The 25,104-nt window shown below is 40.7% G+C and overlaps 2 protein-coding genes across 2 annotated transcripts; both read left to right on the top strand.

Annotated features, from left to right (window-relative positions):
• The first annotated feature begins 1,630 nt into the window (after positions 1 to 1,630).
• Positions 1,631 to 12,941, top strand: ddx18 (DEAD (Asp-Glu-Ala-Asp) box polypeptide 18). The gene is made up of 14 exons (XM_088606018.1): positions 1,631 to 1,791; positions 2,182 to 2,376; positions 2,937 to 3,125; positions 3,324 to 3,459; positions 3,619 to 3,719; positions 4,356 to 4,555; positions 4,964 to 5,078; positions 5,617 to 5,756; positions 6,748 to 6,909; positions 7,546 to 7,698; positions 8,547 to 8,660; positions 8,744 to 8,800; positions 10,425 to 10,602; positions 12,281 to 12,941. The coding sequence occupies exons 1-14, from the start codon at positions 1,683 to 1,685 to the stop codon at positions 12,424 to 12,426; spliced, it is 1,995 nt and encodes a 664-aa protein (XP_088462144.1). The 5' UTR covers positions 1,631 to 1,682; the 3' UTR covers positions 12,427 to 12,941.
• Positions 12,942 to 13,087: 146 nt separating this feature from the next.
• On the top strand, positions 13,088 to 21,405 carry LOC148649405 (5-hydroxytryptamine receptor 5A-like). Its single transcript, XM_088606020.1, has 2 exons — positions 13,088 to 15,980; positions 19,801 to 21,405. Exons 1-2 carry the CDS (start codon positions 15,273 to 15,275, stop codon positions 20,131 to 20,133), a joined length of 1,041 nt encoding a protein of 346 aa, XP_088462146.1. The 5' UTR covers positions 13,088 to 15,272; the 3' UTR covers positions 20,134 to 21,405.
• The last annotated feature ends 3,699 nt before the right edge of the window (positions 21,406 to 25,104 follow it).

The raw sequence follows: 25,104 nt of genomic DNA, 5'->3' as shown, positions 1-25,104 counted from the left end.
AGTGGAGTGTCCAGAAAAGCGCTATATAAGTGTAAGCAATTATTATTATTATTATTATAACTGTATATGGCTCATAAAGTGATCTTCTTATAAATATGTTTACCATTTTTTTTCATTATCTCGCTGTGATTTCCTCCCGTTTCATACACATATGGGGGCGATTTCTAATGTGCATGCCAGAAGCCTTCGTTTTATTGTCTGAGCCAAATTCTTAATCAGAAAGAAAATCCCCCCAAACACGAGATGTCTACATATTACGCTCATAGGGCAGACAAGCAATCATGAAAAATATATTTTCTCTTTTGGGTCTAGTTGTGAGCCTAAAGCTTTACAGCTGTTTCCTTTTTGCAAGTGCACTGTTTCATTCTCCGAGGTAACTCTCCTGATTAATTCTGCCCCCCGGCGGATTTCAGTGTTGTAAAGTGTTGACTCCCACAGCACACTGGGGAGATTTCCACGTGGATATGGCTTCCGTTCCCCACAAACTAGCTGGATACGTACTGTACGGGGTAGTATTGTTATAATCTCAGCAGAGGCTTCAAGTTTGTGCTCAGCATCAAACGCATTTTATAATACTGTATTTTTTCCTCTGCGTGTTGAAAGCGTAAATCGGTCAGTTTTGTTAGGATACCTAGGATGTTAAACGTGAGTTTAGATGCAGTGCGTAATAAATATTTATAGAAGGCTTCGCACCTCAAAAATGTATCTTTACATTTCTGTTCTTACATCTTCTGTCCTCCACTCCCGGTGCATGCACAGTATGGTTTTAAAACCAAATACGTTTTTAAACTCTAAAATCCTGAGAAGCCGCTTGCTGTGTTCTGTTGCTAAGGGGCTCTGAAACCTACAGTATTTAATAAGATTTACAATGACATACCATAGTGCGCCAGAACTTCCAGTCGATCTTATGATTCCCAACATTGTACACTGCCCAAGTGTCTCACCATTAAATGTATGTAATACCCACGTGTCAAAAATGCGGTACTTATGTAATAAATTAAACCGATTTGAACGTGCGTCACCGGATTTAGCAATCTTGGATTAAGAAAAGATAAAAATGTTTGGTATTGCACGTGACATCCCAACAAACCTTAAAAAACTGATGCAACTTTTTTAAAATTTTAGTCGTGGTTTAAGTTATCATTAAACAATCTCCATTTGCAAAAGATTTTTCTTGGCGTTTTATTTAGAATAAAAATAATTTAATGTTTACTTTTGTTTTAAGGATACTTCTTTGAAGAAGGCTCCACAGCCGAAACGTTGTGTTTCCTTTCTTTTCTTTTCAGCATGGAATAAACCCGCTACCTGTTACTTCTTTAAGTATTCCTCCCTTCTTTTTTAGGAAGTTTGAAGTTACATAAACTTTGAGGATGTATCCCCCGATAAAACAATATACCTACTTTATCCATCCATCTTCTAACCAGTTTATACAATACAGGGTTGCGAGGGACCCATAGCTTAACCCATCGACCAAAAATGCAAGACAGGACACACAATATTGGAAAACTGTTCACACTCAACACTGAATGCTAAACTGAAGTCACCCTTAAAACACAGGCGTCAAGAGAGACAGCCCTATGCGTCGGGTCCTTGACTTTCATTCAGGCAATATTTCAGTCGCCTTAGTTTGTAATCGGGTCCTTTTGCTGGTCGCACGTGTGTCTGAGAGAAGGTTTGCCAACATGGCTGACTTACAGATGAAACTTCTGAGGAAGAAAATCCAGAAAAGGAATGAAAAGAATAAGAAGCGAAACTTACTCAAAAAACAGAGGAAGGAAGAAGAGGATGATGGTAATGCGCGCTTTATTGGACTTGTATTATCTGATCTGGAATTTGAAATAAGTTTCTTCTTATTCTGGCGTCGGAAGCATGTGAGAGTCCCATGCTGGAGTGTATTGGGTTTTTTTAAAAAAAATCTGTGCTAGTAAGGCTGGCGTTATTTACTAGAAAAGGGTGAGGGCTTATTTAATAATGTCTAAGAAACTGTATTTTCCCCGGCGTACAAGAATCATAACTGCCAATTAAAGCTATGTGTAATTTTCTCATTCCGGCATCGGTGGACTGAGCACATTTGCTCGAGGGCCAGTTACAATTCTGACCCGAACGCTTATTCAGCTGTTTTCGTGCATTTAAAACGGTCGATTTTTTTTTTTTGGTCTTTTCACCCTGGCGATACTCTAGATTGCGGCGGTAAACTTGCAGCACCGTGTCCGGACGCAGAAGACGAAAGGGAATCGGGACAAGAGAGGGACACCGTGAAACCCGCCAAGAAGCTGAAGAAAACACAGCGCGTCTCTGCTGACGAGGACGCTGTAGCCCAGGGTCCCAGAAAGAAGAAAAGGAAAATAAAATTAACTAATAATTCTGATGGAACAGGTATTTTCCCATAATACCGTCGCAAGTGGAAACCTATTGATAAATGATGCATATTGCATGATAACACATTTTTAGATCCAGTATTTCCATTTTGTACTTTGTAAATATATCTTAAGTTCCTTCTGCTGTCATGGATGGATTTTCTAATGTCACAACTGCCAAACGTTTAAATGTTTGAGACGGTACAGCTTTTTGACACTGTTTTAGTGAACTTGCTTCCCCCTGTGAATGAGGGGAATCTTCAGGGATACCAGACTGCACAAGCCCGAGTGAAATGTAGCTGGGACACTAGGGTAGCACCCATTCTAATCTGTAAACAGTGCTGTGGAATCTTTCATGTCTGGTCTGTGGGATGTTACCTCCTACAATACACTGTCCTGATCACTGTGCATTAGCAATGGTTTGGAAATTGTGTGAATAAAAGAAAGAGCCTCAGCTGGGTCTTCCAACACGATTTACAGTGGAGGTCTCCCATATCAGGACTGCCCAGGGCCAGCCTGGCTTAGTTTCTTAAGACTGGCTAGAAGCTGGTGAATCTTGTTGTGTAAATTACCTCCTAGAAACTAAGAAGGCTAAACAAGAGGATGAGCAAGAGGAAACAGAAGGAGAGGCCAGTGGGGAGGTCGTGACCTCTGTGGACGGTTTGGAGGAGCCAGAGCAGTCTGATGAGGAAGAGCAAGCTGCAGTTGCAGAGTCTGAGGAAGATGATGAGGAGGGCGATGGGCCACAGCTACCATTAGGGCTAACAGGTAAAGAAGGCTTTGCAAATGCAGGAATGCTTCCCGCAAATAATCAACATCCTGTTGTAGGTTAGAATGTTATCTTTCATTTTGCTTAGTGGACTATGTTTCAAGAGTGCACCTGGCGCCAAAGTAATCTATAAAGTGAGATTCTCCATTGTCTCCAGTGTAACATGTGTTTATTCATCATTTTTAAATACTAACCAGGTGCTTTTGAGGACACTTCTTTTGCCTCTCTGTCCGGCGCGGTCAGTGAACATACACTGAAGGGAGTTAAAGAGATGGGCTTCGAGCACATGACGGAAATACAGCACAAAAGCATAAGACCACTGCTGGAAGGCCGGTGAGTTCCCAGAATGCTCATGCCTTGGTTTATTTTATACTTCAGTACACCTCGTGTGCTCACCTTTCAAAGTGAAAGAAGGTCCCTTCCAAACGTTCCTCATTTGTCTGCATTAAGGGACGCTGAAAGCCTCAATGATGTCTTTTATATTTTGTGCAGAGATGTTTTGGCAGCAGCTCGGACTGGCAGTGGAAAAACATTGGCCTTTCTTATACCTGCCATTGAGCTGATCTACAAGCTGAAGTTCATGCCCAGAAATGGTAAGACAGCCCTCGAGACGAAGATCATTGTTGTGCTGGTTTGTGTTTCACCCGAGTCCAAAGCTCCCAGAGCCGGAAGTGATAGAATGTTTTAACCGTTTTATGATTTTAACGGTGTATGTTTTCCTACATAACTGTATTTTCTGGCAAACAGATTTCTCACTTAAAAAGATAAACCTGCTCCTATCATAGGTAGGTGAATCAATATATCAAGTATATATCTGTCTTTACCAAGCAGTTCTATGTGAATTTTTATTACATAAAGCAGGGTTCATTCTTATAGGATCAGGTCTTAAAGGTTATTTAAGTAAAGTGTCTCTTTTTTTAATTGACTTGCCATTTTGTTGTTACGCTTACCTGATTGTGAAATAACCAGTTTTGAGCTTTTCATAACTCAAAACCTGAACCCCCAATGCAGGAGAATGAGAAGTGTAGGCAGACTCCCCTGTCCCTCAAACCTTTGGCCACTCACCTTTTAACTCATCCCAGGCACCACGATCCTGTACCAGAGGTGTCCCTCACTGAGAGCACAGCCAAACTGCAAGTGCCCTGGAGGACACAGAGCTTGTGCCATTATTGTTGATGCAATCCAAATCACCAACACTGCACAATTAACATGCTTTTTACTTTGTTTAGGCACTGGAGTAGTCATTCTGTCACCTACCCGGGAGTTAGCAATGCAGACATATGGTGTGCTTAAGGAATTAATGACGCATCACGTACACACGTATGGCTTAATAATGGGAGGCAGCAACAGATCAGCTGAAGCACAGAAGCTTGCTAATGGAATCAACATCATCGTTGCCACACCTGGCAGACTGCTGGATCACTTACAGGTACGCTAACGTAAATGGCTTGTGCAGTTCATTTAGTGCAAACTGGTAAATCATAAACATTGAATGCAATTCTGAGCAAATAAAAGTGTAGAATTTTTGGTGCCATTTTAAATGTTAGATTTATTAACATCCTTCCATAGATGCCCTCAAAAAAGTTGTTGAATTGTTTGAATTGAAATTTTCACTTAACTTGTAATTAAAGCTCTCTTACAAATTAAACTTAACATTTAGAAAGCAATAATGCATTTAGACTGTTCTGTAGGAAACGCTCAGTTTAAAGTTTAAATAATATTTCTCTCGCTGCAGAAGAAAAAGTAATGTGAAACTATTAACATAAAGCATCAGATGCCCTAAGCAGGATGCATTTTGTTTGGATTTGTCTCTTAAGACAAAATGTGTCTTCTCTAGAATACCCCAGGCTTCATGTACAAGAACCTGCAGTGCCTGATAATTGATGAAGCTGACCGTATTCTTGAAGTTGGATTTGAAGAAGAACTGAAGCAAATCATTAAACTTTTGCCAAGTAAGTACAAAAGCTGGAAAATGTAATTTTTACAGTGGAATTTATTTACACATTATTGGCTCACATTTTGAGATACATTATTTCCTGTGAAACCTTGCAGTGTCTATCAAACAGTAGTGGTAGCCTCCACTGTTCATTGTTTGCAATGACGTAAGACATTTTTCTAAGACAGAAGCAATTCATAAAAGGAGGTCAGTGGTTCAGTTTTTCCTTTTCTCTAATGTGCTTTATAGCAAACCCTGTAAAAAAATGGTTGCAGAGCATTTAAAAGTCTTTTGAGTTCCAAGGTGCTGTATATTAAGAAATTATAAGTGGAGAAACCTTGCTGCCTTGTAATCTTCAGCCTCGAACAATGGTCTGTTCTGTGGTAGTTACTAATCTATAACTTCTGCCAGTCTTACTAGAGATGCTTGTTTATTTTCATTTTCTTGTGTTCTGTTTTCAACCTGTAATGGATATTTGCAAACAGCTCTGCTGCACCTGTAAACTGATTCTCATTGTGTGCAGCAATATAGGAGTTACTTGTTTTCTTTTTCAGAACGAAGGCAGACCATGCTTTTCTCTGCTACACAAACCCGCCGAGTGGAAGACCTGGCCAGGATTTCCCTTAAAAAAGAGCCCTTGTATGTTGGAGTTGATGACAACAAAGAAACAGCTACTGTGGAAGGCCTGGAGCAGGTAATTATTCCGTAAAAGATCTGGTGACGTTTGTTATCTTTGAATTGCAATAAATTCACCAGTTGTCGAAAGACTGCAGCAACAGAGACATTTTTCTGTTTGTTCTTTAAACATCCCTGTATTTGTTACATTTGTCAGGGAAACCAGTTTTCACACTCCCAAAAGGATGCTTGATGATCCATGTTACCCCTCTGGACTCGGACACATACTGGCAATTCTGTACAGTAAAGCCCTGCTTCGCTGGCTCAGTCCGAGGAAAGGGGTGTCCAGTATTGCTGGCTGTTTGTTCAATTCCCAATGAGATATTTGGAGCCCAAAAAACACTCTTGTGTATGGGGAAAATGTCAAAACTAACCCACATTTTTTTGAAACGTTAAGACGTTTTTGAAACTCGTTCATTATATCCTTGAAGACTCTCTGAGTCTCTGTACCGTGCTACAACTGCGTTTCACTTTGTAAAGGCTGTCAGCATTTGCACACAGGCGCCCATGCCAGCACGTGTAATGCTTGTATGCTTGGGTATTTTCTGGAAGTGAACATCAAAAGTGACCAGTCTCATCGGCATTGTACAGTTGTGATAGTGAAGCATTCATCTTGGATTAATTCATTCAATATCTTACGGAACGGTTCTCTTCAATGTTTGCACTCAAAGCTTCACCATGTGTTCTTTCATTCACTATATTGTGACGCTGCATTTGAAATTCAGTTTCATGTGTTTTGCCAGTCTATTGGCAGCAGATTGCCGTAGAACACTACAGGGGTTTCTTTTGCAGACAAAACCCCTTTACCAGAGTTTGTCCACTAAATCCAAAGTGTGTTAAACCGAGGGTTTAACTAATTAGAAACATCGGAAATGCTTTGTCATTATTTATTCAAACCAATAAGCACCAAAACCTATGTAACCATTTTAAAGGTATTCGCCACAAGTAAAACGTCTTAAGGAATATCAAAATAGCTGAAGTGCTACACATTCCTCTTTGTATTTTTTCAGGGCTATGTGGTGTGTCCTTCTGAAAAACGATTCCTGCTGCTCTTTACTTTCTTGAAGAAGAACCGTAAGAAGAAGCTGATGGTGTTTTTCTCCTCCTGCATGTCTGTAAAATTCCATTATGAGCTGCTGAACTACATTGACCTGCCTGTCATGGCAATTCATGTGAGTGAATGAATTAGCGTACAAGTCAGGATTTAAAGGCATCTGTTATTATCAAGACCGCATTCCATTCCCAGCAAATGATTAATATGCTTTTTTTAATGTTCAGTAAATACGTTGCATTTTGTTAGAATTCAGTTTAATTTTAAGCCATATGATTGTTGTCTTGGTGGTTATTTAAATCATGTGCTCCTGCTATGCACCCACACTGGTTCATTTCTCAGTCCTGCAGCATTACAAATTATTTATCCTGCTTAATTAAGCAGGCAAGATACGCTGAAATATCCAGACACCCCTAATTCTCTTGATGGGTATGTTTTTAAAGATTTCAGTAGGGTAGAATGTGGAAAAGTCATTAGTCTTTTAAGTATTAATAATTATTAATAATTGCTGTTGCAGTGAATGACTAAAATTAGTAAAATAATTAGCCAGAACTGTTTTAATGAGTTTGACCTAGAAGTTGAAAGTTGCAGTTTTTCTGCAGCTTGGTGATTTTAAAACTGTAGCATTTGCATTAGTTTGCCTTTGTTCTCCCCCAGAGTGTTTAATATCTTCTGTACCCCACACACGGCTCCTTCTTGCAGTGTAGGCATTCCCGTCATTTTTCTAAAATGGAAACTCTTCTTTCTGTTCTGTCAGGGGAAGCAAAAGCAGACGAAACGCACGACCACATTTTTCCAGTTCTGCAACGCGGACTCGGGAATCCTGCTGTGCACAGATGTGGCTGCCAGGGGCCTGGACGTGCCGGAGGTGGACTGGATCGTGCAGTATGACCCGCCTGATGACCCCAAGGTAGCTGCTGCCCAGAATCACTGCTGTTTCGTTCTTATTTCAAGTAAAACGTTGGCACGCCAAGCAGGATGAGCCAAACGGCCTTCTCTCTTTCGCAGACTATGTTCCAACATGCTAGGCTTTAGCTTATACTACCTCGTTACTCGTTTTATACTTATAAAAATATTTGGTGGTTGCTGCTAGTGTAATATTTGCTTGCACTTACATAGTGCTTTTCTGGACACTCCACTCAGAGCGCTTTACAGGTAATGGGGACTCCCCTCCACCACCACTGTGCAGCCCCACCTGGATGATGTGACGGCAGCCATAGTGTGCCAGAATGCTCACCACACATCAGCTTTCAGTGAGGAGGAGAACAGTGATGAAGCCAGTTCATAGATGGGGTTTATTAGGAGGCCATGATTGGTAAGGGCCATTGGGAACTTTGGCCAGGAGACCGGGCTTACAACCCTACTCTTTTCGAGAAACACCCTGGGATGTTAATGAACACAGAGAGTCAGGACCTCGGTTTTACGTCTCATCTGAAGGACTGTGTCCTTTTACAGTATAGTGTCCCCGTCACTATACTGGGGCATTAGGACCCACACAGACCGCAGGGTGAGCGCCCCCTGCTGGCCCCTCTTACACCTCTTCCAGCAGCAACCTTAAGTCTCCCATCCAGGTGCAGACCAGGCTCACACCTGCAGAGCTTCAGTGGGCTGCCAGTTCTGAGCTGCAAGGGACGATCATGTCCACTTGCTCTTAACATGGATTTTGAAGTGCAAAGGGCAAAGCTGAGAGTATCTATGAACTGAACTGTGTCAACACCAGTACACTGATCTTGTGGTTCATGGTTTTGTGCTCGTCAGGAGTACATCCATCGCGTAGGGAGAACTGCAAGAGGGATTGATGGGAGAGGACATGCCCTGTTGATCCTCAGGCCTGAAGAGCTGGGTTTTCTGCGTTTCCTCAAACAAGCTAAAGTAAGGGGAACCATTTGTCTGCTCTCCTTTATGTTTTTATCATCTTTTTTCTCAACTAAATGAAAATATTTTCTCTTCTGCAGGTGCCACTGAGTGAATTTGAATTCTCCTGGAGCAAAATTTCTGACATCCAGTCACAGGTGTGCTTTCCATCCAGTCTTCTGCACTTTGAGTTTTTTGCTCTGAAAGAAATTGCTCTAAGACATAAGGGGTTAATTTCATTTGCTCTCTTGCAAACTTTACCTCGGAGGCAGAGGGCAGGCAGTGGAAAATGAGATGTGGAAATGGCTCAGGAATCCGTTCGTGAGGATCTTGGCAGATAGTTTCCTCAGCCACACAGAGGTCCTTTTCACAGCGGAAAATAACCTGCTTTCTGATCTCTAGTGCCCTTTGAAGTTGTTCACAAAATGATGAGGTCTATATCACAAATGTGTGGGTGGATAGAAGTTTGATGTTTTAACAATGTAGCATGTCAGTGATTTTGGATGAGTATCATGACAAGCAGCATACAGTCCTTAAATTGGATTTGAAGGCTGAACAAATCCCGAGCTGAAAGGAGCTCTTGCCAAATAGATATACTAAACATCAGAAACTCCTGTGTATATGCTCTTAGTAGTATAAAGTATATCCAAAGTCTGTATACTTTGGCTGTTGCCATAAATTGATTATTTGTGATTAATATTATCTGCTGGAGTGATTTTGTTCCATATACTTAGTATCACCTCATTAGTGAGAGGGTTGACCTGGCACAGGTGATGAGGTGACTTAACCTATTCAATGTCAAGCTTGGTAAAAATCAGGAAAGGAATAGAAAGGCAGAAATGCGCCCCAGTTATGAAAAGAAAGGTGCCTTAGAGCTTCTGGTACATGGGAGGCTGGACTGAGGCCACACGCTGCATGGTGCTGTCTGGGGAGTTCACATTGAGCAGTTCCAGCCAAGTACGGTCCCATCAGTGTCCGGCCATGACCTGGGACACCACCATGGGTCTGGCCTCTTTGCCAAGGTTAGTGGAGAGGCCCAGGTGTCATGTGCTGTGGAGCATAGAGCATTTGTAGGGACTGATGGCAACCCGACAGCATGGAGCTACCCTGGCTGAAATGCCTTCTTCTCATGATACTCATGCTGCTCCTGCAGCAGCAGCGGTCTTGCGAGAGGAGAATGTGACTGTCGTGCCATGGATGCCCTAGTCTCCAGACTTCAGGCCCGCTGGTCACTTGTAGGACAAGCTGCAGTGATGTGTGGCATGCAGGGCTCAGAGACCGGTGAACAGGCCATGCTTGTCCTGGCTCTGCGAGAGGAGTAGGACAAAATCTCACCACGGAAACTTCTGCAAACCATGTCACCGATGTACGTCTTGTATTGTTTCCGACAGTGAGCGCACTCGACTGGAAGGGAACTCGTAAAAGTTAATTCCACGCGAGAAGTGGAAGGAAAACATTTTGACTGAGCTGTCTTCAGGCGTGCCGTGTGATTAAACTCACCTAGTCTTTGACTTCCACTGCAGATCCCCTGCTGATAGTGAGCTTGCATATGTCAGTGAATCCTGCTAAGAAAAGGTTGTTTTCCTGATAGTAACATTTCTTGTAGGTTTCATTTTTTTGTATGCTTCGTTTAAAGCTGCAATGCTTCATTGAACAGATCTCTTGTGGTGAGAAAAATTGCATACTGACAGCACAGAGATAGCTTATGGACATAAACTGGTTTCGCAGTGATTTTTTTTTTTCCGAAACAATATTCTGAGAAATCCTGTTTTTGTCTTGCAGCTTGAGAAACTGATTGAGAAAAACTACTATCTGCACAAATCAGCCCAGGAAGCTTATAAAGCTTATGTCCGTGCGTATGACTCCCACTCCCTGAAACAGATCTACAGCGTCAACACTCTGGACCTGCAGAAAGTGGCTCTTTCCTTTGGATTCAAAGTGCCGCCCTACGTGGATCTCAGTATCCTTTCCCTTCAGACATTAGCAATGGCTCCCTTCCACTGCTGCTGTACCCCAGCTCATGCTAAGCCAACAAAAAGACCTGCATTCCAGGAACCTGTTGTACCAGGTGTAATGCTGTTCTTAAACAAGAGAAACACAGTAGAACTATAATACAAAAGTGTCTGTAGCAATAGAAATTGCGTTGTTGCGGTTCTAAATTTGTATTCAGTAAGTGAATTCAGTAAAGAAACATCGTATGGTAAGTAGGACATTTTGAGAGGCATAGTTGGATTGTCCTTATATGGGAAAATTAATATTTAAGGGAAGCATTATTGATGATACTTAATGACTACAAAAAATTGCTAAGTTGTTCATGTGGAAGAAACAGTAAACAATCTCAAGATTTGAGTGGGAGAGTGATATATAACTGGTTACTTTATATACAGAACAAAAATCTTTTAAATCCCATCCAGTCTTAAACTGGACACATGCTTTTGCTACAGTCTGTTCTCAGTTATTTTATTAATTTATTGATTTGCAGTAAGAGATTTATTGAATCTGATTTATGACATAAAAAGTACCCCTATAAATGATCAGTATTTTTAAAGTAATGGCTTCACAGCAGAAAGTTTTTTCTGTCTGTTTTGTGAGTTGTACTTTTTGAAGTATCTTTTTCCAACATGCATGAATATCTGTTAAATCAATGTAAATATAAAATAGACAAAAGTCTAGTACAATTCATACAATAACACATCTGTCCTTGATTTAAAGAATAATTGCTGGTTTGACAGCTGAATAGAAAAAAGACATTAAGTGCACCTTTGCTTAAAATTCTCACTGCTACTGAATAAATTGTACAAAATAATTTAACTTGACAATTATTAATGCACACAGAAGAACAATTAAAAACAAGGAGTGGCCATTTTGCCCATCTAGATCATTTGGTATTTAGTAGTTAATTGATCTGAGGTTCTCATTGAGCCATTTCTTGAAATAAAGCTTGAATGCAACTTCATAGGATTGAGGGGGAAAATATATATTCAGGTAAGTGGGAAAAGTCTGAAAAAACAGACTCTTTTTTAGATTAGCTGATGAATAACAGGTATTTTATATCCAGCAGTACCTCTTTAATTTGGAAAATGTACCATTATAATAAAGATACTGAGTCAAACCCAGTATTATTAATACTAATTGCCGTATGTACAACATTAGCATCCCAAAATGAAATGCGAAAGGGACTGAAATTGAATCCTCTCTGCTTTGCACTAAGACAATGGCAATTTTATTTACTGCTGCAGAGTTTTTGCTGTTATTTTGTTTTACATTTAAAAGCTTAAAGGTCCTCTTTGGGGGAAAAAAAAAAACATACATGGTAGCTCTGACTCTGCATCTCTGTCCCCCTGTCAGGTTGCTATGCCAGCATGTTCTTCCCTGCTAACAGGAACGTAAGGCCCCGTGTTGCTGAGGGTGCTCAACTAATGCCATTAGACATTGGTTTATCAGTCATCTTTTCTGCAAGTTTTAAAACCGATCTGTTTGCTTACGGGGTGGCCTTAAGTATTGCTGCGAGTAGTGGTAGTAGTACACACATGCATTGAAGTGGAGCAAACCAGAGTGCATACTGAGATTACTAATGGGTCTCTCCTTTTGTTTAAACACTGTGTTGGTTCTTGTCCTTGACCACGACTGTTTATCAGACGTCAACAGCAGCAGAGGGGTCAAGATGCAGAAGCGAGGCGGCGGCGGGGGGTTCGGGTATCAGAAGTCGAAGAACGTCTACAAATCGAAGATCTTCAAACACGTCAGCAAGGCCGGAGCCGACAAGAGGCAGTTTTCCCGCTGAGGGCTTTGTTCCGTCTACTAAGGGCGTTTTAAAGAAGTTAAAAAAACCTGCATTGGGGACGGATGCTGCCTGTCGTCTTTTAAACGTTTGCGCACGCGTCTGCTCTGCTTACGAACTCCTCCCTCCCCTTTCTGAAAATTGTCAGCATTCCCTGTTTTCTTCCCGATGTGTTAATTGGATGTGCCATTGATGCCTGTTCATGTGATCCTTTAAATAATACACGATTAAGCTGTTTCACTCTTGGAGAAAATGATTTTGAGAAAGAATGAAAAATAGATGACCGAGTCCTGTAATTCAAACATTAGTCAGACTGTGTACCTTATTTTGAAGTTGTAGGAAAGTTTCAGCCTCAAGAACTTCAACTTCCGAAGTCTTTCTGATTCTCAAGTTTAATTTGCATTTTATATATGACCTGCTTTTATATCCTGTAATTTGACAAACTTTCACTTTTTTTTAAAGTCAATATGGGTGTCTGAAAGCACTGACAATATATCCAACTTATTTAAACATGGAAATCTGTGACTCCAAAACTTTTCTGATTGTTTTCATACTGTGATCATAGTATTTTAGAGTGCTGTTACAATTTAAGGTATAACAAGCTGATTTTCTGTCCATATTACAAAACTCTTATGGAGGAGAAGTGAAAAGGCCTCCTATCCTCTTGTGCTGTAGTTATTTAGCATTTATCTTATTTTTCAGGCAGTGGTGTATTTATCCTAATCTTTCAAGGATATAAATAGTCTGTATTAACGCAGGAGTGGTATTAGCAGTCTGCCTGCAACTGTGTAGCAGTCTCGCAGCGATTGTGTCCTGGGTTCAACAATTTCATACTGGGGTACTGTCTGTGGAGTTTGCATGTTGTCCATTTGGGTTGTCTCTAGGTGCTCACTGTTCTCTCCCACAGTCCAAAGACGTGCCATTCTGGTGGATTGGCATCTGTACATTGTCTCCCGTTTGCGTGTGACCCCAGTGCTTAGTGTCTGTCCATGACTTTGTATTGGGCTAAGTGGGTCTTGAACAACTGATGGGTGGATAAAAAAGCAACTCTAGGCAGAAACTATACGTGTGATTAGGTTTCTAGAGTCAGATGAATTACTGATTGCTGAGCAGACGCCATCAGATCCCCTCTTCATTGTCAGGGGAAAAAAGGTGATGGATTCTAATGCCAATTTTCTTTTTCTATGTTGTACCTTTAAGATGAACGAGTCAGGGTAAAAGCTTGATTAGTGCCTATTACAAACGACAAAGGAAATAAATGTTTCCACCAAGTGTTATTTGCGTGATAACGGATTACCGCAGTAAATGTTTTTTAAAAGCATTTAGATGGGGAAAAAACTAAACCGATCCAATTGACAAGCTCAATACTCTCGCCGCTGCTGCTGTGGTTTAAGACGTCTAGGTCAGTGCATTCATGACTTGCGGTTTCATCTTGCTCTTTGCGCGAAGAGGGAGATGGGAGGGTTCGAAAAGGGGAATCGGGTCAAAGAGAACTTGTAATTTTTTATTAGTGCATTCGCACTTCTGAAAGAAGCGTTGTGTGCTGAGATTATATCAGATGTTTGCAACGCAAAAGTGACTATATAGTCTAAAAATACATTTTCATTCAAGTTGATAGTTGCCTTTTGTGAAGCTAGATAACTCCCTGAAGCGCCACGCAATACGTATTGCTTATCAGCATTAAAACACGTTCGTGGGTAGTTTTCCTAATAATTTAAGTGTAAATCGTAGTTCCCTTTATTGCTTTTACTCCTGACATTGCCCGTGTTGGTTCTAACCCAACTCCAGACTAGAGCAGGCGCGGTGCTGGACATCAGGACTAAAACCCAATAACTGCAAGACGCTTTCATTGAATCATCGATGGGTTTTTCGGAAAGAACGGTAAAATTGCATTAAATGTTTGTTATAAACATGCACAGCCGTTATTCATACTAGCGGAGGTGAGATTGTTGTTACTAAAGTAATCGACGCGGACTGAACACCGGAACGACTCGGAAATCTAACTGCGTGTTTGCATTAAAATGCACCGTTTAATTAAAAGGGATAGTGAAAACGCGTTTTATTAATATTAGTTAAAGATGTAACAAGTGGAAACCGCTTGAGGTGTTGAGGTGCATCGGTACTTGCTCTTTTGCCCTAACCTGGTGCAGTTTAAGAAATTCTCTTTAGTTTAATATTACCGCTTGATTTCTGCTGGTTCCACGGAGACTTCAAACACCTGGCGAGTCTTTCCTGGTACGGTTTGAAAAAAAGCGCGCAGAGTTCCGTCAGGAGTATAATAGATTATTTTAATGTTTTACTAATCCGGCAGCGGGTCTGGTGTGTTTGACTACAGGCTCGGTGATACGAGCTCAATGATCAGAGCAGCGCTGCTTCGCTCGATGTGTCAGAGCGAAGGGTCTCTCATAGGTGGTCACGAAACTTGCGTAAAAGCTCTTTTCATATTGCAAACTGTTGGCTACTTCGCCCGGATTTCCATCAGGGGAGGATGTTGTCCGCTCTCCTCTCGGCAAAGATGCATCCTATCTCATAAAAAAGACTTTGAAACGCGGGAAGAAGAGCGTGTCTGTGCAAGGTGTCGTGCAGCCGCTGATCCGGAGAATCAGAAGCTCACTGCTGAAAGGAAATGAAAATGCTCAGTAACAATCCAGCTCTTACTTCTTAGGATTTATTCAAGGACCAACAAAGCATTCTGCGAACAAATAATTTACAAATGTTTTTGAGCTCAGGCGCTACAATAATGTTGAGCCCTGTAATGTCTGTGAAGAAGTTACTAACGATAAGGTAAGTGGTGCTGGACGATTCCTAGAGGCGGTCACGCATGTGTACGGGACTGCACATAGACATCCATGATGGACAGTAACTTTAATCTGACTGCGTGGGAGAACGGGAGCACGGGTGCAAACCTCGTTAAAAGATATCCCTTCACCATCTTCAGCATCCTCATTGTGACTTTGTTAGTCATCTTGATCATTGCTACTTTTCTGTGGAACCTGTTGGTGCTGGTTACAATCCTGAGGGTGAAGACTTTCCACAGGGTGCCTCACAACCTGGTGGCTTCGATGGCGGTGTCGGACGTCATGGTGGCGGCCCTGGTGATGCCCCTCAGCCTCGTCAACGAGCTCTCGGGCAGGAGATGGCGGCTGGGCCGGCTACTGTGCGACGTGTGGGTTTCCTTCGACGTGCTCTGCTGCACGGCCAGCATCTGGAACGTGACCGCTATCGCCCTGGACAGGTACTGGTCCATCACCAGGCACCTGGAGTACACCCTGAAGACGAGGAAAAAAATCTCCAACGTCATGATAGCCCTGACGTGGCTCCTGTCAGCGGTGATTTCTCTGTCCCCCCTCTTTGGGTGGGGAGAGACGTACACGGCCGACGACGAAAGCTGTCAGGTGAGCCAGGAGCCTTCCTATGCGATCTTCTCCACTTGCGGGGCGTTCTACCTGCCCCTCTCGGTGGTGCTCTTCGTGTACTGGAAGATTTACAAAGCGGCAAAATTCAGGATTGGGAGCCGCAAGAGGAACGCCGTCATGCCTTTGGCTGGTGTGGTTCAGGTAAGACTATACCAGGTTTGTGTGTCCTGTCCTTACACGTCCCTGCGGTTAACGTTACGTGTTGGAAAGAAGCACAAGAACGAATGTCATCCCAAGCACGTTAATTCAGTCTTGTTTAGCGGGGGGCACGAAAAGAATTCGCTCATTAGTAGGCAAGTGTAAACATTATCCATCTATCCTTTCTCCTAACCGGTTCGTTCAGTTCAGGGTTGCTGTGGAGCCTTTTCTGGCAAGTAGCCAGGCAGAGAACCCCCTAGATGGGACACCAGTCCATCCCAGGGCACACAGACACAAACACACACACACTCTCACACCAGAAGCTGTTTAAATTACCAGCCTGGTTTTGGACTGTGGGAGGAAGTCAGAGCACCCAGAGGGGACCCACTCAAACAAGGAGAGAACACCACAGCTCTGGATTTGAACCCTAGCGTGCCACCCAATGGCAAACATGAAATGACAGTAAATACAGATTCAATTTTTGTGTAAAAAAGGAAAAGGCAAACACTTTCCATCTAGTCGGATGCTAAACATGTACTGTTCTCTTCACAGAATCAGTTATCTAAGGCAGACCCACTCAGTAAATAATGGATATCAATTTGCCATTAGAACAGAACTCCTGTAGGCTGATTGACTCAGCACGTGATGGTCTTTATAGACATGGGTGTTGGGCTGTTATATCACTCTTTTTTAAAATGTGTTGACCATTATAAACATTTGATCTATCTAATGTTTTTTTTCTGTAACAGCCATAGTGATGCAAAGTAAAGACCCCGGTTTAGATGGGTGTGACAAATTCAGTCTGTCTGACGTAAAGCGCATAGTTTTTTTTTACCAGAATACCTTAAATATGCAGAGCTCAATTGAGTTAATTATAATGATAGCCCGCTATACAGTATAAAGCACCTCAAAGCAGGCAAAATTCTAATATACTGTATCTATACAAGAACATGTACAGTATCATAATGATAATGCTGAAGTTGTTCCTGTATGGCCAAGTCAAAGTCATTACTGCTTCTGTGTTGTATAAACTAGTCGAGACTCTAATCTGATTGTAATGCTCATGCATACAAGTATGCAGATACGGGGTAAACTCTGTTGGATTAACTACAGTAAGGTGTGTGATGGGCGACATACAAAGGAAAACTCGTTGCTCATTTGTGGTTTTCAGTTCTCACAGAGTGGTTCTATTATTTAATGATCTTCTAGAGGCTGAAGAAAACCTAAGTGGTTGTCAGTGGCAGTGTGGGAGTGATCCAGCAAAATCCCACATCCTGGAGTTTCGGCATGGGTCTCAGACTGTGTAAAAAATGCTGAGCTGGGTAGACTTAACATTTCCCAACCCTAACATAGTGTTAACCTGGTATCCTTGAACACATTACTGCAGCTTTAGATAAAAGCACTCTTTGAATTTGACCCTCTCCCCTCCATCCTATTTCCTCCTACTCTGTTTTTATTCCCCAAAAATAGAAGTAAATCATTTGCCCTTTACATTTCACGCTTGATATCATTCAGCCATGCGTTCAGCTACCAGAGGGCTTTCCATTTTAAGCTCTCATCAAAGTGAAGTATTTCTGCCTTCCATGACTTTGTGCTTCATATTGGGCACACTCCTGTGAGTGCTTGTCATTAAATTGTCTGGCTTCTCACAGCCTCTTTCAATGACATGTTTAAGGGTGATCAGGCATGTCTGGAGAACCATAACAGACCTTCATACCCACAGATCAGAGTCCCCATAGCAACAAGTCAATGTAATGGGTATAAAGCATTTTACACTTTAATTCTAATTATGGGTACTGCATCCACAAAGGTCATTATATTCATATTTAATTATGCAATGGTACAGCATTTTGTGTATTTTAACATTATCATCTAGTATCTGAACAGTATCTGTTCTTTTATTTATTTACTTGCTAAAAATGCCTCTTTCAAACCTACACAACTACTGTAAAAAGCGGCACACAGAGAAAGCTAAAAAAAAGAATATAAGGTTGAGAAATGAGAAAAGGCTACTGTATCTGTCCCATCTAGGCCATTTGTTAGTAAATAGCTAATTAATCTGAGGAAGCCATTTCTTAAAAGAAGCCAGAGTAGCTTATAAGAGATTCCTTTGTGTAAAAAAGCACTTCCCTCTAGCTTCAGTTGTTGTCCTCTGGGTCATGTTTTGCCGTTCACTCTGAAGTACTCCACTGGGCTGGCTGTGACGAGGCCTTTGAGGATACTGAATGCTTGAATCAGCACTCATAGTTTTCTCTGTTCAAGGTTGAAAAGAGACAGTTCTTTTTGAGGATGCACCTGACTGCTCATCTCTGTTCTGTGCAGACTCCAGAGCAGGAATATTTTTGTACTGGGGTGACCACACTTCCGCACAATAGTCTAAGTGAGCTCTCAGTTTTACATCATACAATTTTAACATAACATCACTCCAGTTCATTTGTCTGCTTATATCCCAACATTCCTCTTTCCTTTTCTGCTGCTTCACCTCTCGCCTGGAAAACTCCAAACATATTACATTGTAAACTCTGAAGCCTGTGCTACACCAGAATTATGAAACTTTTCTCAAACACAAATACCCACGTTTAAAAAGGAACTGTTTACTTTCTGTCATTATTCTGAAGGCACTGACACATTTTTTATGCTTTTTGATGGCTAAATTTGATGGCAAAATTTAAGAAAAATATGCATAGATTGGACCAGCACATATTAATTTCCATCCTCATTTGTAAAATGATAATAATCTTAAGTATCTTTCAGTCTAAACTGACACATTGGCGGTTTTAATGGGTATCAATACCTTTTTGCACAATAGTTTTTTTTTGGTCCATTGTTGTACTCCAGTAGAGCTCTTTTGAAATGGAAATGCTCAGTGATCACAGCATGCTGGAGGTGAGATTATATCCTTTCAGCTGTGCTGGTTAAGATGATAGCATGCTGCTGATGCCAGTTGTGCTCTGGTTCTCTGGAAACTAAGCAGAGGTCTTAAGAACTTCATGCTGCGAAATCCAGTCTTCCTGTTGCTCCTTCATCCATGTGCACTGCCAACCACGAAAACATCTTCTCTGCCACCAAGTAGCCTTTCTGTTCTTGTGCCAATTAAAGTCACCACTGTAGGCGCAAACAGTGTTTGAACGCCAATCCTATCTTTAAATGGTTCCCCGTGGACACAACAAAGCTGCGGGAAAAACAGACGTGTCCAATTTCCTTTAACTTTACTTAGAAGGTGCACACTTCTGAAAGAAATCCAATGCGTTTGCGTCACATTTGGCCAAGGGGAAAATGTTTTAAAAAGCATCGATGTTTCTCACTATCAATACATGAGACTTTTTAGCAAACGAATTACAGTTAAAACACTGTACTGAAAGCAGCTTGTCAACAAATGTTTTTAAAAATCGACTGCCATGTACATAATTTAATTACATGAAGCTACTTCATTATTAGTGTTCTTAAGAGTATAATTTGTAATAATGTGATACATCCAGTACAAGGGTTAAGGCCTATTTATGCTGAAGAGCCTACAGGCTTTGAATGGATTGCATAATATCGAGAGTACTGTACGTGGCGTGGAAATGAGGCAGAACTCTGTAGAACGGTTTGTTTTCTGTAGATAAAACATACTTGCTGACAGATGGGGGTGAGGAGAGTGTTCACCTCAGTAAACAAAATCGAAGACAACTGCAATGTGAAAAGTCCTTAAAAAGGACTGCTGGAGGCTGGGTTAAGGTTAGTCACAATGCCCAACACAGGCGGGATTTTTAATTCGGTCCCGCTATCCCCAAAATACCGCTTCCTTAACAGTCTCTCCCTCCCTCTTCCTGGCGGCAAGGTGAAGGAGGCCTCTCGTGAGCCCCAGATGGTGTTCACGGCGCGTCACGCCGCCATCACCTTCCAGCCGGACGGCGAGAGCTGGCGGGAGCAGAAGGAGAGGAAGGCCGCCCTGATGGTGGGGATCCTGATCGGGGTCTTCGTGCTCTGCTGGATCCCCTTCTTCATCACCGAGCTCGTCGGCCCGCTGTGCTCCTGCAGCGTGCCGCCCACCTGGAAAAGCATCTTCCTGTGGCTCGGCTACTCCAACTCCTTCTTCAACCCCCTCATCTACACCGCCTTCAACAAGAACTATAACAACGCCTTCAGGAACCTGTTCTCCAAGCAGAGGTGAAGCCCAGCTGCAGCTGGGCGGCACCCAGTCCACGAAGGCCCACAGCACGAGGTAGATACTCAAAGCACAGGCAACAGCAGAGGTAGATGATATCAGTCTTTCTCCACGGCTCTATCACACCTGGTTTCCATGAACAGTCTGGATGTTGGGGTGGACAGCCCTGTGTCCAGTAGAATTGCTCACAGCGAGGCTGGAAGAACAGTGTATGAGTCCAGGGAACATGATGAATGTGATCAGGATCTTTCAGAAGAATTGAATTCTAGATTGAAGTAGAAGAGTGGCTTTTTTTATTTCACACAAATCAAACTAAACCTGTACAGTTCTTTGCTAGAGAACTGACAAGTCAACATAAGATACAAGGTTCAAATCGCATTTTGATCTCAGAGTCCATAGTTACAGTATACAATGAATGGCTGTGTAGAATACAAACATTAAAAATACATTTAGTTTTGTTACAAAGTCGAAAGCAATTGGTTATATAAACATGATCACTTGTAACAGGTTAAGCCTATTCCTACTAACCAGTTATTGGAACATTTCCTTTGTACTGAAGATTTTTCTTTGCATGAATTCTTGAGAAAAGTTATCTCAGTGTGTTAATCACACAATCTGTAAATTGTTAACGATAATCCATGGTTTGGCTTGTCAGATAAATCATCATCCTTACCAAAGGAATATTTCAAGGCGTGTCCATGCCCCATTATGTCAGTCTGCACGGTCTTCACAAATACTGATTTGCGACAGCACTGAAGGATTAAATGCCATGCTTTTAGAAATTAAATTAACAAAATGGAAGCTGGAATTTATTTGGAGAAAATTATGCTGACAGTTAACAATAACATTTTCCTTGGCTGTTTTTCCACTAAAACAAAAGCTATATTTGACAACCTAACTGTACTCTTATAGTAACATGAATGTTCCACAACACAGTGTAAATGAACATATAAACAAAGCATTTATCGTGCCAAAACTAATTAGGAGAAACTGGGAAGTCTGCCTTTTAAATGCCTGAATCTTTATATAGATTGCAATGTGGAGGCTGCAACATGCTTGAAAAAGCCAATGCAAGGAAAAGAACACTGTCCTACAATGACTAACATTATCCCACTTTTTTATTTTCATTGTATTTTCACCACTTTTCGCAGATGTTGTGTAAAAATAGAAAGCAACACTTATTGTGCACTGGAAAAATGATTTATGTGCATTTTATGCTTACCTGATTCAGGCAGACAATTGTACAAATTACATCATAATAAACTTGCATATTTTGTCTTTGGTGTTTACTGTAAATACTGTATGTATTTTATGTTCAGGTGGGGAGCTGCGTCAGCATGCGTAGGCTGCAAAGGAACAAGTAATAGGTTTATTCCATGCTGGAAAAAAGAAGAAAGAAAACAAGAAGGCGGCGGCTCCACAGCCGAAATGTTGTGTTTTCTTTCTTCTTTTTTTCGGCATGGAAGAAACCTATTACTTGTTCCTTATATTTTATGTTGCTACTGAAGTATATTTTGTAAAGGACTCCAAACACATGAAAAATTGTTACATATTGCCCTTGTTTCTCACAGAGGCAGTTTCTATACATATACTTGTATTAAAAAATACACACGTTACAACCTGAAGGATCAGTATCATTATCCTATCTGGTAAATGGTAAGAGTCAATAACTCATTCATTACCAGACTGGCTGAAGTAAAAGATGGATTTTTCAAGACCACTTCTCAAGATTCTTTTCTTACTGCCATGGTCTTTGCTATAACTAATGACATTTGAGAAAAGATGCAACATAATATTAAGTATATTAATAAAGCTGAACTGGCTAGACAGAGAAAGCTGATATACCTCTAATTGCACTGAAGGGCTTGGTGAACATGAAATGAGTATTCTGACGGCAACCGAGGTTACAGGGAGCCAGCTTTAACACGACCAAATGATTAGTTACTTTGGAACTGAAAGACACCACAAGCTTGAGGCGGGGGTGGACTTCTGATGGTTTTTTATCAAGGACAACAGGACAGAACTGTCTGGTGCTTGCACACTTCCATACTGGGCTAGTAAATTGCTTCTAAACTGGCATCCAAAAACACTTTGTCCCTGCACCCCTTGTATTTAAAAAAAAATCAGGGCAGAGTTAAAACATTGTAAAATGGGCAGAAAGACTTGTTTGATACATTTTAGACACTCTATTTCAAGAACATCCCACGATGCCTAGGAGCAGTAGAGATGCAGTAGCTCATAGTTGCTCTGCAATTTTCCATAAGACCAGGAAAGCACATATACAAGAAGAAGGTGGCAGAAGCTGCAGTAAGACTTTTGATAGTGTGTGTAACTTAATACATTTAATAACTAGCTAATTAATGGGAACAAAACTTGCATGAGTTTATGATGAACTGTAATCATTGTAGTTATTATTGAAGCATATTGTTTTCCTGATTGGTTTGATAGGGATCAGTAGTTAATACTATTCACCGAGTTTAACCAGATACTAAAACCACAGAGGAAAAAGAGCACCACACTATGTTGATTTGTGCTTACTTTTGGCAACCCGGGGCTGAAAGGTGAGTTTCTTTGTTTATACTGAAAATCGAATGTGATTTTGGTTTGTTAAAATATGTAAAACCCTCAAAACCCCCTAGTACTTCATATATCAGTATTATTAAATCAGTTATTCCATCTTTGTTCACAAGCCTTAAATGCCAATGGAGCTTTCAACAACTGTCTTCATAAAAAGAAAAGATAAACTGACAAATTTAAATTTATATTTAGATTTTAACTTTATGTAAACTGACAAACCTAGCATAAAACAAGCCAACCCTACATCTTTGTATTACAGAATACAGGAAATGGCAAGAAAATAAAAAAAAGAGAATTGTGCTCCATCTCCTGAATTTCCTAAAATAAATGAAAAATACTGGTATAAAATGACAGCAACATAATAGGAAAAAAAGCTGTAGCTGTTTCAAACTACATGCTAGGAGAACACAGCATGTATATTGTTATTTTGATATTGATATTAAAGGGTCTGCACTTACACTGTTGGGTATAACCATTGTATACAGTATGTTTTCAGGAGTAGTGGAAAACCCATGGAAAATGTAGGACAAAATATTGTTGGGGGGTATTTAAGGTACTTGAAGACAATCCAATGGGTTTGATCTATTACTTTTAATATTTGATTTATTTTACCAAGACATAAGAAAATAATTGCTTCATTCCCTTTGTAATAACATAGCTCAAATGCAATACGATTCTGGAAATGTGCATTTCAAAACCAAGGATAGCAATCAATGGTTTCATAACTCGGCAATGTACGGAAGACAAAGAAACAATTACACCTGCAACTTGGAGACCGAGGACAGCCACTCATCAGAAAGACGCAGGATGCGAGACCCTGAGGAATAATGGATATAATTCCAGGATGGCAGTCGATTTCAATATCAAAAGAACCAGCCTTGTTTTTTTTTTTCTAACATTATGCATAATTGTTAGCTCTTGAGGAAAAAAAAAGAAGGTGCAATTACTTTCTGTACTCTGCAGATACAAATTGCAAATGTTTGTTCCAGCAGCCATGTTAAAAGCACATCAGAGTGCACCAACGGGGATCACTAACCTGACAGTGTGGGAGGACAGAAGCAGCCAATTAAGCCCACAAGACTTTCAGGATACGTGCGAGACCATCTCCTTGCGTTAAATAATTAAGGGGACACTGCATAAGGGTTGTGCTGGATGTAGGTCTCATCTACACATGACTACAGAATTAATTCTCTACAGTTCCCTGTGGTTAAGCTTTTATCTTTCCAGATCTGAAAGGTAAATTTTAACCTGAACGTAAAAGAAATAAAGGACGGATTTGTAAATTGTACACAGTTAAGCCCCCTTCGTAAAGCCAAAAGTACACTTTTATAGTCTGTTTCTCAACAGGTCAGCGACTCAGCTAATTTTATGATCTTCCTTCGTTTCACTACATACATGGACAATATTGTAATCTTTTTTTTTCCTGCTCTTGCTCTTAATTTATTTATAGTAATCAAGAAGGAAAAACAGGCAATGATTCAGTGTCCTGGTAGAAAATGCACAGAAAATTTTTAGGTTCTTTTTATTATTACAAAGCTGCAGACATGCCATAAAAATCCCACACTGATTTATTGCGTGTATGATGGAAATACACAATTCACCCGTACAGCAAACTTCTGTTTTATTGTTCTGCCATCGAATATCAAAGGCGGTACTTCTAAGGCTAAAGGCCTGGCTCAGGTGGTCTGTGCAGCACAGGAAAAGCCCAAATGAATCACAAGCTGAAGTCTTTTGTCTGAACTGGCCTGGTAGAAAAATATCATGAAAAGCAATGAGCACTATTAGAACTGTGATTTAAGTTGCTCATATCACAGTAAAAGGTCTTAATGATCTTGTTTTTAACAAAATTGATGTATGAGTCATAAAAACAATAGCAATAAAAACTTCATTCAAATCACATAAGCACGACATGCTTTAAAATTCAGCCTGTAAATATACTTTTTCCACAAAGAAGGCTATTGTGATTTTGCTTTCAAATGGTTATTTTGTGATGCGAGTGTTTTTTATGTTATGTACTGTAAAGCATTTTGACATTATTGTTTTTAAAGTCGCTACATAGTAAGTATACAAATGTATACAAGGTGCAGTAGTAAAAATAATGAATAACTATTATTAACTATTCTTCTAATAATGTTATCCAAACATTTTAGGATACAAATGCAGAAGTTAACTGCAGAGAAATTAAATCCATGAAGACAAGATTAAAACAACACATTTAGAAATGTATTAACATACTTAGGCTAGGTATTACAGTGATAGATTCAATAAAAAGAGGCTCTAATAAGGCTCTTTGAAAGGCATTTGTGACCCATTGTTTTCTGCAGAAACGTCAGTAACAGGCTTTACATGTGCTGTGCATCATTGACTCATCTTGGGAACAGAAGAAAAGATAAAGAACAA

Source organism: Lepisosteus platostomus, chromosome 14 (genome assembly GCF_059453375.1).
Source record: "Lepisosteus platostomus isolate fLepPlt1 chromosome 14, fLepPlt1.hap1, whole genome shotgun sequence".
NCBI classification, from domain to species: domain Eukaryota; kingdom Metazoa; phylum Chordata; class Actinopteri; order Semionotiformes; family Lepisosteidae; genus Lepisosteus; species Lepisosteus platostomus.
Note: the sequence above shows the minus strand (reverse complement) of the source record. Positions and strands in the feature narration are given on the sequence as shown.